At 47.5% G+C, this 15979-nt stretch overlaps 1 protein-coding gene across 1 annotated transcript in view; it reads left to right on the top strand.

The window, feature by feature from the left end:
- LOC115083418 (cleavage and polyadenylation specificity factor subunit 1-like) overlaps positions 1-15979 on the top strand; it is a gene marked incomplete in the record, with an annotated part of 265845 nt that overhangs the window by 191641 nt on the left and 58225 nt on the right. The window contains 1 exon segment of the mRNA XM_029587223.1: positions 5301-5475. Coding sequence (XP_029443083.1) covers positions 5301-5475 — 175 coding nt within the window.

The following is a 15979-nucleotide window of genomic DNA, read 5'->3' as shown; positions in this document are numbered from 1 at the left end:
GGCTGCTTGTGAGGCAAGGTACATGGAGCAAATTTGGCGGCGCATCTGGATGTGGTACGGTTTCTCCACAGAGTGAAACATTTACACACGCACACGTGCGCGCACACGTATACACACACATGTTTACACACACACACGTGAACGTACACACACATATGTACATGCGTGCACACGTGTACGTACACACGTTTACACACACACACACACGTACACAAGGTGTATTCTTCCTGGAGCCATAACTTGGATCTCAAGGGCATGGTGAAGCTCCATTTGAGCCTCTTAAGAGAGCCACCATGAAAGATTTGACTCTGAAGTTTGTTTTCTTGGTTGCCATTTGTTCGGCCAGAAGGGTGTCTGGCTTCAAGCCGTGTCATGTAGGGAAATCCCTTTTTGCAAATTTGGGATTACGGGGTTTCCCTGCAGATTATTCCATCTTTTCTGCTGGAGGTATTTTCAGCTTTTCACTTAAGTCAGGCAGTGGAGCTTCCAGCCTTTCCAAATCTAGAGATGGATACACTTCACGCCAAGGAATTGAGATGCTTGGATGTCAGGAGGGCATTGTTGCGGTATTTAGAGATCACTAACAGTTTCAGGCTGTCGGATCGCCTGTTCGTGCTATGGAGTGGTGTGAAAAGGCATTGAAGGCCACCATTGCACGTTGGTTAAAGGAGGCTATTGGTGCCGCTTATATCTGCTGCGGTCGTCCTATCCCGAGGGGTTAAAGGCTCATTCTACCCCTTCCAGGAGGCGTCCTGGGCAGAATGCCAGCTGGTGTCGCCACAGGAGGTTTGCAGGGCGGCTCCTTGGAAGTCTTTACATACCTTTACCAGACACTACAGATTGGACGTCCAGACCCGGACATTGGCAATTTTGGTGAAAGTGTACTTAGTGGTACTCTAACAGTCTCATCCCGGTTAGGGAAGCTTTGGTACATCCCAGGAGTCTGGACTGATCCAGGCTCGTACAGGGAAAGGAAAATTGGTTCTTAGCTGCTAATTTTCGTTGCTGCAGTATCACAGAACAGTCCAGAGTCCCGCCCGGTAGTGGAGAGAGGTTTTAGAGAGTCCGCTCAATCTGTCTGCTTTAATAATTCTGATTAATTCTGAAGAATGGCACAGATTTCCCATTAGTCCTTTTACAAAGTGTTATAAATTTACTAGCGAATTTCCTTGTCCTCTGCTCGTTCCGGGAGATATAGTAGAGTTAATTGGTTGAACGTTTTGTTAAAGTTTTTTATGCTTGGGAACTGATTAATACTGAGGAGATGCAGGTGGCACACCAGGTTAAGAGGCGGTGCCTGTGAAACTTTCTCTGTCTCCATCTGCTGGCAGGAGGCAAAACCCAGGAGCCTGGACTGATCCAGTGGTGGTACAGGAACAAAACTTAGCAGGTAAGAACCAGTTTTTCTTTTTGTTGCATTCTTTGTTAAGTTAAGGTTGCTAAGAGAGTTGGAAAGCGTAAATTAGAATCCTATAAATTTAGGTGCATTCCCTAAAAGCGCTCACTCATCATCAAGCGCTTTTCCAGCATTCACTCAGAGCTCACTCATCTAGCACTCTTCCGGTGCTCACTCACCCAGCACTTTTCCAGTGCTCACTCACCCAGCGCTCATCATCATCCAGTGCTCTTCCAGCGCCAACACATCTATCACTCGTCCAGCGCGCTTCATCATCCAGAGCTCTTCCAGCGCTCATCCAGAAATCCTCATCAACCCCTTCTTGGATATTACAAACTCAACCAATCTCTCCTCTAACCAACTACACAGTAACTACAAGCTTCAATGCCTCCCGGTCTCCCAATCCCAATTCTACAACATAGGCATTTTCTCACAGGAAATCCCTTAGCGATTTCCCGTCCAAATACCTATAAATCACTCATACCAATCATGATTTCCCCTCTTACACAGACTCTAGGCCTAGCTCTTTTCTCTTTGATTTTATTCAACGCCCAATCTCTTACAAAAAAAACACTAATACTCAATGACCTTCTACTGGACTCTAATCCGGACCTCTGTGCAATAACGGAAACATGGCTTAAGAATACGGACACCGCACTAATTAACCAACTCCCAACTGATACCCACGACTTCTTCTCTATTCCCAGACAGAAAAAAAGGGGTGGGGGTATTCTCCTGGTAGCTAAAAAAGAGCTGAGACTTACTCAATTCCCAATCTACGCTACTACCAAAATTGAAGCCGGCTTCTTCAAATCCGACCTTCTGCAAATCATTCTTGTCTATGCCCCCCCAGGACTTCTGGACTCAGACGTCTCCCCCATTCTAGAATTAATAGCCACCCACCTAAACCTTGAGTCTCCAGCCGTCATATTGGGAGATTTTAACTTACATGTGGATGATCCCTTGCCTTCTACTAACTGTGAATCTTTCCTAAACGCCATGACCGCCATGGGATTCAAACAGATAATCAATAACCCCACACACAGAGCAGGACACATTTTGGATCTCATCTTTGTAAACTCAGGCATCTCACACTCAGAACCACCCATATGCAAATCAGTTCCATGGTCAGACCACGCATTAATCTCTACCACATTTTCGCTGGCACAGTCCAGTATCAAACACAATCCTCAACCTCAATTTACCTACAGAAATCTCTGTTCTTCCGATGAACTACACGAACACCTTGTTCTAGAACTCCCTCGCTTAGACATCTCTACCCCCAACTCAGCTCTCCACTCATGGTCCAACATTACAGAAACGGCAGCAAATAAACTATGTCCTCTGGCAACAAAAAAACAGAAACACAATGCCTACAAAAGACAACCCTGGTTTAACCAAGAACTTCAAAAATTCAAACACTCCCTTCGACAAAAAGAAAATAAATGGCGTAAAGCCCCTTCAACGACCTCCCTCTCAGCTTACAAACTTGCACTCCACCTATACAAGAGCGCCACATTAAAAACAAAAAGGGACTACTACGCTCACAAAATCCATCACCTCATTTTCGATTCAAAAGCCCTTTAACTCAAGTCAACCCACCAGACATCCCTCTCAACCAAGCGCACGAAAAAGCAGAGGATTTGGCCAGCTTCTTCAGTAACAAAATTTCCAACCTGCAATCACAGCTGAAAACCAACATCATAGCTCCATTCAGCACATACTTTCATCCTTGCAAAGGCTCTTCTATACAAGCTTTCGATCCTATTGCAACATCAGAGACAATCTCAGTTTTGAAAAGAATGAAACCTTCCTCTCACCCATTTGACCATATCCCTTCCAAACTACTGCTACTAATTCCAGATACCATCTCTAAGGCCCTGACTGACATTATCAATTGTTCCTTAACACAAGGAATCTATCCAGATGACCTGAAAATTGCTTCCATCAAACCCCTCTTAAAAAAACCTAATTTAAATCCCAAAGACCCCTCAAACTTTCGCCCAATCTCCAACCTCCCGTTCATTGCTAAGGTAATGGAAAAATTAGTTAACGCCAGACTATCAGAATACCTTGAAGACCACAATATATTACTCCCACCTCAATATGGCTTCCGTAAATCTTTAAGCACGGAATCACTTCTCATATCACTAACAGATTACATCATCATGGGCCTGGACAAAGGTCATGCCTACCTGCTGATACTCCTCGACCTATCTGCCGCCTTTGATACTGTTAACCACGCACTCCTCATAAAGCAACTAGCGAACATCGGAATAACAGGCGCCGCACTGGCCTGGTTCAAATCATTCTTGGGAAACAGAGGATATAAAGTCAAAATACATAACAAAGAATCTCAGTTTTATCCTTCCACGCTAGGAGTTCCTCAGGGCTCCTCCCTTTCTCCCACGCTCTTTAACATTTACCTCCTCCCTTTATGTCAACTATTAACTAATCTGAACCTCAAATATTATCTATACGCAGATGACGTTCAGATTATCATCCCTATCAAAGAATCCCTTACAAGAACCATAAAAGTCTGGGAAGATTGCCTCCTAAAAATTGACAACCTCCTATCCAGTCTAAATCTAATCTTGAATACTTCTAAAACCGAACTTCTCATAATTTCGCCTGAAAACAGTAACCTCGCCTCAAATCCACCAACCGGCTTTCAAACATCACAAGTGAGAGACTTAGGAGCCATCATTGATAATCGGCTAAATCTAAAATCTTTTGTTAATCAAACTACTAAAGACTGCTTTCATAAACTGCATGTCTTAAAAAGAATTAAACCACTTTTCCACTCCCACGACTACAGGACAGTCTTGCAATCAATAATCTTTTCTAAATTAGATTATTGCAATTCCATTCTTTTGGGTCTACCTGGCTTCTCACACTAAACCCCTTCAGATGGTTCAGAACACTGCGGCAAGAATATTGACAAACACAAGAAGAAGAGAACACATAACTCCGATTCTCAAAGACTTGCATTGGCTGCCAGTTCATTACAGAATCTTATATAAGTCTATTACCACCATTTACAAAGCTTTTCATCAACTCTCTCCGCTTAACCTCCAAATCCCATTTAAAAAACATACTTCCGCCAGACCAATCCGAGAGTCCTACAGAGATTCACTACAGGTTCCCCCTGCTAAAACCTTTCACCACACGACTCTTAGAGACAGGGCTTTCTCTACAGCAGGACCTACATTGTGGAACTCCATCCCACCAGACCTGAGACAGGAACCCTGCCTTCCAACTTTTAGAAAAAGACTAAAGACCTGGTTATTTATGAAAGCCTTTCCAGACAACAATCAAACCCAAAATCAATATAATTAACTCAGAACACCCTTCAGGATAATCAACAGTTTTGACAATCCCATCAATGGTACAATCCCTTTTAAACTGGCAGGCTTTCCCAGTTATTCTTCACTGTTAAATTACTATCTCCTTTTCTTCTGTTCCAAGTTGAAATATGTCCCTGTTTTATTGTAACTGCAATTTTCCCTTCTTTTAGCACTTGTTAATGTTTTTTATCACTTTATTGTTGTTCACTCCTTGTTATTTGTAAACCGGCATGATGCGATTCCCTTCGCGAATGCCGGTATAGAAAAGACTCAAATAAATAAATAAATAAATAAATTAATCTGGTAGTGACTTGATAATGCCTGGGGCAATCCTGTGTTTTAGATAAAAGCCCATTTGATGTGCCTCCTTCCCCATTGTTGCTCTCTCCTGTTAAATTATTTGTAAGGTTCTGCAATATGTCAAACTTTATGTACTGTCGCTGAGCTTTTAGATTTACTAACCCTTTGACACTATTTGTGACTCAGCTTGTACAATTTGGAAAGGTAGGGATAAATAAAAATTGGATTGGAGTAATGTTTCCTCTGCTCTGGCCCAGTAATACAGTGGATGATGAGGAAGAGATGTTATATGGAGACTCCAGCCTGCTGTCCAGCCCCAGTAAAGAGGAGCCACGCCGGACCAGCCTCCCCTCTGCTGAAAAGGATTCCTGTGCCTTCCGCATTGAACCCACGCACTGGTGTGTGCTGGTGCGTGAGACGGGTCAGATGGAGGTAAGACATTTCCCTGCAGATTCTCATAACTGGCTCCAGGGGTGAGACATCCCATGTGTTGCGTGGGCATGTGTTTATGGCACATTTCCCGCTAGTCTCAAGCCTCTATCTCTTTATATATTTTCTTAATGTTGAGACATGTTCTCCTTCATACCCTCTCACAAGGCATGTAACCCTAAACTGCCCTCTGGATAACTTCAGCTTTGCCAGTTTCACTGCAAGAGTTATATCTCACTCCTGGGTCTTTTCTGTAAGAATATACACATGCTTTCCCTCTAAATAATTTACAGTACTTCTGCTATCACTGTAAGAGTAACACATGCTTCCCTCTCAGATAGTCTCAGCACTGCTGCACTCACTGTCAGGCCGATACAGTAAAGCGGGCCGCAGTTACCCCATTTCTAACCTGCTGTGTACTCACAATTTGGCCACGTAAGTCTAACCCGCGATTCACTATCCTTTTTTACCGATCCTTACCGCTTCTTGAACTCAACGCGTATCCCTTTCCGCCCGCGGCATGTATATGTATGTAAATGATCGGATTACCTATTCCCTCCCATACAGTAATGTGCGCCCCGATTATCTCCTTTTTTACCTGCTATCTTGCCGCGTCTTTAACCTGCTAATTTACCGCCTACCCTGACCCTGGCGTTAGTGTAGTGAACTTAGCCGCCCAGTCCCAAACCAACCCAATCCAAGCGTCAGGCAAGCCCCAGCAGAGAGAGACGAAATTTCACAGTCCCAAACCAAACCAACCCAATCCAAGCCCCAGCAGAGAGAGACGAAATTTCACAGTCCCAAACCAACCCAATCCAAGCCCCAGCAGAGAGAGACGAAATTTCACAGTCCCAAACCAAACCAACCCAATCCAATCCAAGCCCCAGCAGAGACGAAATTTCACAGTCCCAAACCAAACCAACCCAATCCAAGCCCCAGCAGAGAGAGACGAAATTTCACAGCCCCAAACCAAACCAACCCAATCCAAGCCCCAGCAGAGACGAAATTTCACAGTCCCAAACCAAACCAACCCAATCCAAGCCCCAGCAGAGAGACGAAATTTCACAGTCCCAAACCAAACCAACCCAATCCAAGCCCCAGCAGAGAGACGAAATTTCACAGTCCCAAACCAAACCAACCCAATCCAAGCCCCAGCAGAGACGAAATTTCACAGTCCCAAACCAACCCAATCCAAGCCCCAGCAGAGAGAGACGAAATTTCACAGTCCCAAACCAAACCAACCCAATCCAAGCCCCAGCAGAGAGAGACGAAATTTCACAGTCCCAAACCAAACCAACCCAATCCAAGCCCCAGCAGAGAGAGACGAAATTTCACAGTCCCAAACCAAACCAACCCAATCCAAGCCCCAGCAGAGAGAGACGAAATTTCACAGTCCCAACCCAATCCAAGCCCCAGCAGAGAGAGACGAAATTTCACAGCCCCAAACCAAACCAACCCAATCCAAGCCCCTGCAGAGAGAGGCGAAATTTCACAGTACCAAACCAACCCAATCCAAGCCCCTGCAGAGAGAGACGAAACTTTCCCCCAGCACCCGCTCACCTGCCGAGGCCACGCAAGCCCCCAGCAGCAGCAGTAGAAGGGCGTCCATGGGTGCCGGTCTCCCATGCGAGGCGGCTTCCAACAGCCCCGCCGGCGAAGATGAATACGCTGCCTTGAGCGCCCAAATTGGATGTACAGTGACTGCAGCAGTGCTGAGAATATCTGAGAGGGAGAGCATATGTTACTCTTACAGTGACTGCAGCAGTCCTGAGAATATCTGAGAGGAAGAGCGTGTGTTACTCTTACAGTGACTGCAGCAGTGCTGAGAATATCTGAGAGGGAGAGCATGCGTTACTCTTACAGTGACTGCAGCAGTGCTGAGAATATCTGAGAGGGAAGCATGTGTTACTCTTACAGTGACTGCAGCAGTGCTGGGAATATCTGAGAGGAAGAGCATGTGTTACTCTTACAGTGACTGCAGCAGTCCTGAGAATATCTGAGAGGGAGAGCGTGTGTTACTCTTACAGTGACTGCAGCAGTGCTGAGAATATCTGAGAGGGAGAGCGTGTGTTACTCTTACAGTGACTGCAGCAGTGCTGAGAATATCTGAGAGGGAGAGCGTGTGTTACTCTTACAGTGACTGCAGCAGTGCTGAGAATATCTGAGAGGGAGAGCATGTGTTACTCTTACAGTGACTGCAGCAGTGCTGAGAATATCTGAGAGGGAGAGCATGTGTTACTCTTACAGTGACTGCAGCAGTGCTGAGAATATCTGAGAGGGAGAGCGTGTGTTACTCTTACAGTGACTGCAGCAGTGCTGAGAATATCTGAGAGGGAGAGCATGTGTTACTCTTACAGTGACTGCAGCAGTGCTGAGAATATCTGAGAGGGAGAGCATGTGTTACTCTTACAGTGACTGCAGCAGTGCTGAGAATATCTGAGAGGGAGAGCATGTGTTACTCTTACAGTGACTGCAGCAGTGCTGAGAATATCTGAGAGGGAGAGCGTGTGTTACTCTTACAGTGACTGCAGCAGTGCTGGGAATATCTGAGAGGAAGAGCATGTGTTACTCTTACAGTGACTGCAGCAGTGCTGAGAATATCTGAGAGGGAGAGCATGTGTTACTCTTACAGTGACTGCAGCAGTGCTGGGAATATCTGAGAGGGAGAGCATGTGTTACTCTTACAGTGACTGCCAAATTGGGTGGTGGTGACCACCGACGCCAGTCTAGCAGGCTGGGGTGCAATCTGCGATCGAAGCACCACGCAGGGGACGTGGTCCACGGTGGAGGCGAAGTGGTCAATCAACCGTCTGGAAACCAGAGCGGTCCGGCTAGCTCTGCGACATTTCCTCCCGCTTCTTCGGAACCGGGAGGTCAGAATCCTATCGGACAACGCTACCACCGTGGCCTACATCAACCGACAAGGAGGCACGCGCAGCCCGCAGGTCGCGCTCGAGGCGGCGCTGCTGATGCAATGGGCGGAGCGTCATCTCGTCCGGCTAGCGGCCTCGCACATCGCCGGGGTGGACAACGTCCAGGCGGACTTCCTCAGTCGTCAACTGCTGGACCCAGGAGAGTGGTCTCTCTCCGACAAAGTGATGCAACTTCTCGTCCATCGGTGGGGGGCCCCCCACTTAGATCTGATGGCGTCCGCTCTCAACGCCAAGGCTCCACACTTCTTCAGTCGCCGGGGAGAGCGCGGCGCGGAGGGAGTGGATGCCCTGGTCCTCCCGTGGCCGCCACATCTTCTGCTCTACGCTTTTCCACCATGGCCCCTGGTGGGCAGGATGCTCCGCAGAATAGAAAGCCATCAGGGGACCGTGGTTTTCGTCGCCCCAGAATGGCCCAGGCAACCCTGGTTTGCGGACCTGCTACAGCTGGTGATCGACGGGCCAATCAGGCTGGGGCACCTCCCCCAGCTCCTACATCAGGGCCCGGTATTTTTCGAGCAGGCAGAACTCTTCTGTCTTGCGGCCTGGCTTTTGAGAGGCGCCACCTCCGGCGTCGGGGCTACCCGGAGGCGGTAGTATCCACGCTATTGCGGGTACGAAAGACATCGACGTCGGCGGCCTATGTTCGGGTCTGGAAGATGTTCGAGCTGTGGTGTACCAGCCAGGCCACGAGACCCGCTAAGGCTTCTGTACCTCAGATCCTTCAGTTTCTACAGGCGGGGGTGGAAAAAGGGCTCGCCTATAATTCACTACGGGTTCAGGTGGCCGCCCTTGGTTCGCTGTGGAGCGATGGGGGCTCTCTTCTACAGCACCCTGACATTGCTCGTTTTCTCAAGGATGTCAAGCATATGCGTCCTCCGTTACGGGACCCTTGTCCCTCCTGGAGTCTTAACCTTGTGCTTTGCTCCCTGTCGGGACCACCGTTCAAGCCACTGCGCAGCGCAACGATAAAGGATCTCACTCTCAAGACTGTATTTCTTGTGGCCATCTGTTCCGCTCGACGCATCTCGGAGCTGCAGGCTCTGTCGTGTAGAGAGCCCTATCTCCGTTTCTCCGACTCTGGAGTTTCGCTTCGCACCGTTCCCTCCTTCCTTCCGAAGGTGGTTTCTGCATTCCATGTGAACCAGACGGTGGAGTTGCCGTCCTTCTCTTCCTCAGAGCCGAAGTCTCTCCGTCTCCTGGATGTCAAGCGCACTCTGCGCCTCTATCTGGAGGCTACAAATGAGTTCCGGACCTCTGACCATCTCTTTGTACTCTGGGCCGGTCCTAAGAAGGGGTCTCAGGCCTCGAAGACTACCATTGCCAGATGGCTGAAGGCCGGCATTGCTGCTTCTTACATTGGGGCGGGTCGGACTCCCCCACCCGGAATCGTAGCGCATTCTACACGTTCTCAGGCGGCTTCCTGGGCGGAGGTTCGCTCGGTATCCTCGCAGGAAGTTTGTAGGGCAGCCACCTGGAAATCGTTACACATGTTCTCGAGGCACTATCGTCTGCACCTCGCCTCTTCGGTCTCTGGACACTTTGGTGAGCAGGTTCTCCGAGCAGGCCTCGCAGGACCCCACCCGATTTAGGGAAGCTTGGGTACATCCCACTGTCTGGACTGATCCAGGTACGTACAGGGAAAAGAAAATTATTACTTACCTGCTCATTTTCGTTCCTGTAGTACCATGGATCAGTCCAGACGCCCACCGCGTTTGGGTTCTTGATCCTGCTCAGCTCTGCGCTACTTCTTGCTCGCAGTGTTCTGTGTCTTCACAGTCGTTTCCTTTTCGCTGTTTTTCACAGCTCCCTACAAGTTGGTAGGATGTTTGCAGTTACTTGTTGCGGTTACAATTGTTTTCATTATCTGTTTCCACAAACTTGATCCTTCGGGGGTTTCTACTCGGGCTTTGATATACTCGATACTGAACTCCTGCAGAGGGGGTAGTAGTATATATGGATACGCCCCCTCAAAGCTTGTGCTGACTCCATCTGCTGGATTGGGGACATAACCCACTGTCTGGACTGATCCATGGTACTACAGGAACGAAAATTAGCAGGTAAGTAATAATTTTCTTCTCTCCCTCTCAGATATTCCCAGCACTGCATTGGGTTTCTTCTTTCTTTTCAGATACCACATCAATCTCTTTCACCAGAGCTTTATACTTAATTGATACAGATAAGGTGTTTTGTATTTGTGTCACTTGAGAGAGTGTGTGTCTCCGCCTCACCGGTCTTACTCTACCAGAGCCTACATAATCCTCTTCATTTTTGGGTTCCTTGTCGCTCTGTGTAAGTGGGGGGAGACGTGGGCTGCACAATTGTGTAGAATGGGTGTCTGTGGGTCACAGGACTTATCCTACCTGAGCCTACTGGAAACCTCTTTTTCCTTGAGTTGTGTTTTTTTTGGCTTGTTTGCGGTAATGAAGAATTAATTGTGCAATACTGTGAAGTGGGTGAAACTTTCAGTATTGCAGCTAATTCTGCTTTAGCCAGCAACAAGTTCCTGAGTTTAATTGTGCGTTGAGTAAAAAGAACTTTCTCCGATTAGTTTTAAATGTGCCCCATGCTAACTTCATGGAGTGTCCCCTAGTCTTTCTATTATCTGAAAGAGTAAATAACCGATTCACATCTACCCGTTCTAGACCTCTCATGATTTTATACACCTTTATCATATCCCCCCTCAGTCGTCTCTTCTCCAAGCTGAAAAGTCCTAACCTCTTTAGTCTTTCCTCATAGGGGAGTTGTTCCATTCCCCTTATCATTTTGATTATCATGCAAAATCTTGTATTCTTGGAGAAAGTTCCATAACTGAACAAAAACAGCATTTTTCCAATACCTTACCCAACAATACCAAATTAGAGATTGGGTCTATAACTAATTGGTTCATGTGAATGCAAACTGGGACAGAACTGAGATTTTTTTTTTAATTCCTTGGGTAATACCCATTCTGATAGAGACCAATTCACATTTTATAAATTAAGGAAAAGGAATTTATCAGGTAAGTAGTAATTTCTCATTTTTGGAATAATCTCCAGAAACTGATCCTTCAAGGATTCAGTCACCCACATTGACATGGATCTAAATCACACTTTGAGGATTTCAACTGTGAAATTAGATTTCCAATTTCCATTTCAGAAACTACCTCAAAAGAATCCCAACAGCCCCCACACCCACTCTTCTCTTCTCCTAAAAGTGCAGGCCGATTAAGGCTGGCTTAACATTGCCTTATCCATTTTATCTTTAGTAAATCGGCATATGCCTGCGGAGACAAAGTAACTTGCAGCTGATCAGTTTTCATCAGCTGTAAAAGCCTGTTCACCACCCCGAAGAATTAAAAAGGCAGATTTCATGAAGATTTTAATGGAGAAGTAAAAAATTGTTTGCAAGCTGACAGAAAAAGCTGTCTATATTCACGCCTTATGCCCTGATAACTTGCTCCATGGTCTATAATAGCATCTTTTTGCCAGATTATTTCAATTTTACGTTTTTTCATCCTAAGCTCAGCGAAGAGCCGTAGAACTCTGTTGTACCTCCACGTTTTATTAACCAATTTTAGTGGTGCAATTTTCTTCAGCACAGCCTGAAACATCAACACAATTCAGGGAGTGAACCCCCACAAATTTGTCTTTTATAACTATCCCATTCTCTACAGTAATCATTTGGATCAATCAAGTCCATCTTGATTTAGATAATACCAAACAACCCCCATTGCGGTATCAGTCGAATCGGGAAAAACTTAAAAAAAAAAAAAAAAAAAGGTCTGCCCAAGGCACCAGCTGAACTTCCAAGTTCACTTTCAGAAGGCTTAAAGACACATGATCTGAAATAAACCCTGGATCAAATGTATGTCCCACCCTATGAGTTCCTACATGCAACACTTAGGAGGTTACTTCCTGAAGGATGACCACCCTCTCATGTATGTTAAATTCCTGAACATACCCAGATCAGTCAAGTGGGTTTATGATTTCCTACCAGCAGATGGAGGCAGAGAACAAAAACTTTGAGGCACTGCTACATAACCGAGAGCGCCACCTGCAGTCCCACAGTATTTCTCTGTCTCCAGCAGATGGTAGAGGTGAAAACCTGCAGTTCTGACTGATTCTGGAGCCTAGGAGATTTTTGAAGACTTGGATCTGCTCCCCGAGGTGTCAGGTTCCTTGGTGGGACATCCCTCGCATTGAGCCAGATGACCAGTGGGGTTGGTACCTTTAGCTGTTGTGGCCTGCTACCTCCGGGGACCTTGATAGCCAGGGGACTGGCTCCCTCCCTCTTCATGCCCCGAAATCCCCTCCTGCCCACTGCTGGCTCTGATCAGGGAAGTATCTCTTTTTGTTGCTTGTCATTTAAGTTTAAACAAAAAAAAAAAAAGTAGTACTTGGAGGTATAGCGACGCAGCAAGTTTGGAGCCAGGAGAAATCGGCCTGAAGAGCAGTGCCAGGGCGGTCGACTTATGGTGCTGCCGGGTTCGGTAGGAGAGTGGGAGCTAAAAGTGCCATGAGAGGCTTCGGTTGTTTTCCCCGGTGGAGAAAGTTTGCTGTGCGCCGCTTTTGGTGTGCGCTGTTTGGGCCGCTGCCATTTGTTCCCCCGCGCCGGTTGCGTCGGCATGGCAGGGCGACCATGTGGTGCGGCCTTTTTCACACCGGAGCGCGTTGGGTGGGCCTCATGGCAGAGAAGCCGCTCGTGGAGGCTTGTAAGGCCTACAGGCTTTGGTCAGCCTGATTAAATTCCTGCTCCCTCTTCACAGGTTGTGCTTCGGGGGGGGAGGGGGGGCAGGCAGGGATCCTCCGGTAAGGCTTCCAAGGCCAGGAGGGTTTCTTGCTCTTCAGGGCCCACGGCAGGAGCCAAGGTGGTGTTCTTCGCATCTCCTGGTCCAAGGGGGATGGCACCTAGAGGACCCTGGCCGGCCAGGAATCTGGTGATTCCCCTCCTCCGAACCTGGGGATGGTCAGGAGGAGGGAGCAGATTCAGAGTCTAGTCTTCCTAAGCAGGGATTTGATGGTCCACAGGGTTTTTCCCCAAAATTTGTGTTTCTCATGCACGAAGCTTTCCTGGCTAGGAAGAGAGCAGGAGAGAGGAGATCCAGGGAGAGAAATCCAGGGCCGTCCAAAAGTTCTGGGCGCGTAGACAAGCATCTGAGGTTTAGTGATACTGGTGCGGAGGTTGACCCCAGGGATTTGGATGACTCTGACAAGCTGCAGGAGCATGCTGTGTCTCCTCAGGGAGCGGATCCGGATGTGGCAAGGACGATCCAGACCTTGTGGAGGGGCTTGGAGCCAAGAGCGTCAACCTTCTGATGATCCGCCTTGTTAAGAAGGAGGAGTTTCGGCTCTCATTCCCCAGGTGTTGGAGGAATTGGGGGTAAAGCTAGCTTAGGAGGAGTCTGATAATGAGGGCATCAGTCCGGTTCTGAATGGTGTGTGAGGTCCGCCTAGTGCCTTCCCCATACCTAAATCATTAGCCGGGATTTCCCGGAAGCGGGTTTGAAGGTCGGTAAGGCGATGGCAAAACTTTATCCTTTGCTGGAAGAGCATTTGGACCGCTTTAAGACTCCGAAGGTGGATGCGGCGGTCTCGGTGGTGACTAAGACTACGATTCTGGTGGTGGGCTCCGTCGCACTGAAGAATGTCCAGGATCGCAAATTGGAAATTCAATTGAAGCACGTTTGAGGTGTCAGCATTAAGTCTGAGAGCGGCGGTGTGTGTTAGCATGATGCAGCAGGCTTGTTTGTGTTGGATTCAGAAGCCTCAGATTCAATTTATATGATATTTTCTAAAGATTTATAAACCATTTTTTATGAAAGCTTGAATAAAACCACAATAATGACAGACTGAGATTTCACACCAACCACAAGAGGTGTACACCACAAACAAACACACATTCAAACCAATCTTATCACATTCATCCAACACAAAAAATATTAAATGCCTTTACAGGATAGCTAATGCCACCCACAAGAAAAATATTTAAAGGTATCACAATGGTTGTGATTATTATAGCTCAAATATTTCTCTTCGAGAAAAAATATTATTTTGAAAAGCAGCAGAGAGATTTAAATTAGACTATTGTTGAAAAGTGTATATTTCCATAGCAAGGGACTCACCATTTGTCGTTCACCATATCATTCAACATATGGATTTCAACATATGGATTTTGCTTTTTATTAACTTATTAGGGAGTATTTGTTATTCCCTGAAGTGGCTTATATTGCTTTATTTTATTGTTATGTTTATATGAGCACGTTTTATGTTTACAATATTTGGAACTATATTATGTTTATTATATATTGCCCTTATTAAATTTATATGCTTTTATGAAGGTAATATTTGGAAGACCAGTACTGCTGCTGTCACTAAAAGAGTAATAAATACTATATCTCCTGAGTATTCCCATTTGTTACGACCAGGAGGGACCTGAACCCTTGGACCGACGGGGAGGTTGGCACTACCTTAGGAGATGGCTCCTCGGGTGGCGAGGCGGAACAGAAGTTGGGACTGGCTGGATCCTCGCTGCTGGAGACTCAGATGGCCTCTGAGAGGGCGACGAGGCATGAAGTCGGAGCAAGGGCCAGTTGGATCTTCGCCACTGGAAGCCCACGGCCCCCCCGGGAGGAGCCCGTAGGGACCCGGGCCGCTGGAACTTAGGTGGGCCCTTGAAGGTGGATGGTCCGAGGTCAAGTACCAGAGGATCGCCGCTTGCCAGTCTGAAGTCACACACAGAGGGATCACCGCTTGCCAGTCCAAAGTTACACACCGAGGAATCACCGAGAAGAAGCAGGAACCAGGAAGTGAGGCACCAGGAGACTCACCGGAGCGCGCAGACTCGTTTCCAAGTCAAGGAGTGTGCAGAGGAAGCGTCCTTAAATAGCTCCCTGAGCCTGAGCCCAATTGATGCAGCTGAATCCAATATAGGGGACGAGGCCCCTTTAAATTTTGAGAGGAAGCGCGGCCTCGCGCCTAAGGACAGGGCGGCCATCTTGGACCCGGGAGCGATGCGGAGCGGCCTGATGCCGCGAGGGAAGGCCTGGGACGCCTCTGCTGCCGGCAACCACCGTAGGGGCCCGTGCCGAGGTGCGGGGGCGAACGGAGCCATGCTCCAGTGACCCCCCCCCCCGACGCTGCCGCGGTGGCCCCGTGGTGGCGGGCGGTCGTGGCTGTGAAGCACAACACCATTACTGCTGTTGTCACTGTATCTTCCGAGCATTCCCGATACTGCCGCTGTCACTAAAAGAGTAACTAATACTATATCTCCTGAGTATTCCTGTTGTCACTGTATCTCCCAAGTATTCCCAGTACTTCTGTTGTCACTAAAAGAGTAATAAATACCGTATGTCCTGAGTATTCCCAGTATTGCCGCTGTCAATGTATCTCCCGAGTATTCCCAGTACTGCTGTTCTCACTGTATCTCCTGAGTATTCCCAGTACTGCCGCTGTCACTGTATCTCCCGAGTATTCCCAGTACTGCCGTTGTCACTGTATCTCCTGAGTATTCCCAGTACTGCCGCTGTCACTGTATCTCCTGAGTATTCCCAGTACTGCTGTTCTCACTGTATCTCCTGAGTATTCCTGTTGTCACTG

The sequence above is a fragment of the Rhinatrema bivittatum genome, chromosome 2, assembly GCF_901001135.1.
Source record: "Rhinatrema bivittatum chromosome 2, aRhiBiv1.1, whole genome shotgun sequence".
Lineage (NCBI taxonomy): Eukaryota > Metazoa > Chordata > Amphibia > Gymnophiona > Rhinatrematidae > Rhinatrema > Rhinatrema bivittatum.
This window is presented reverse-complemented; position numbering and strand designations above follow the sequence as displayed.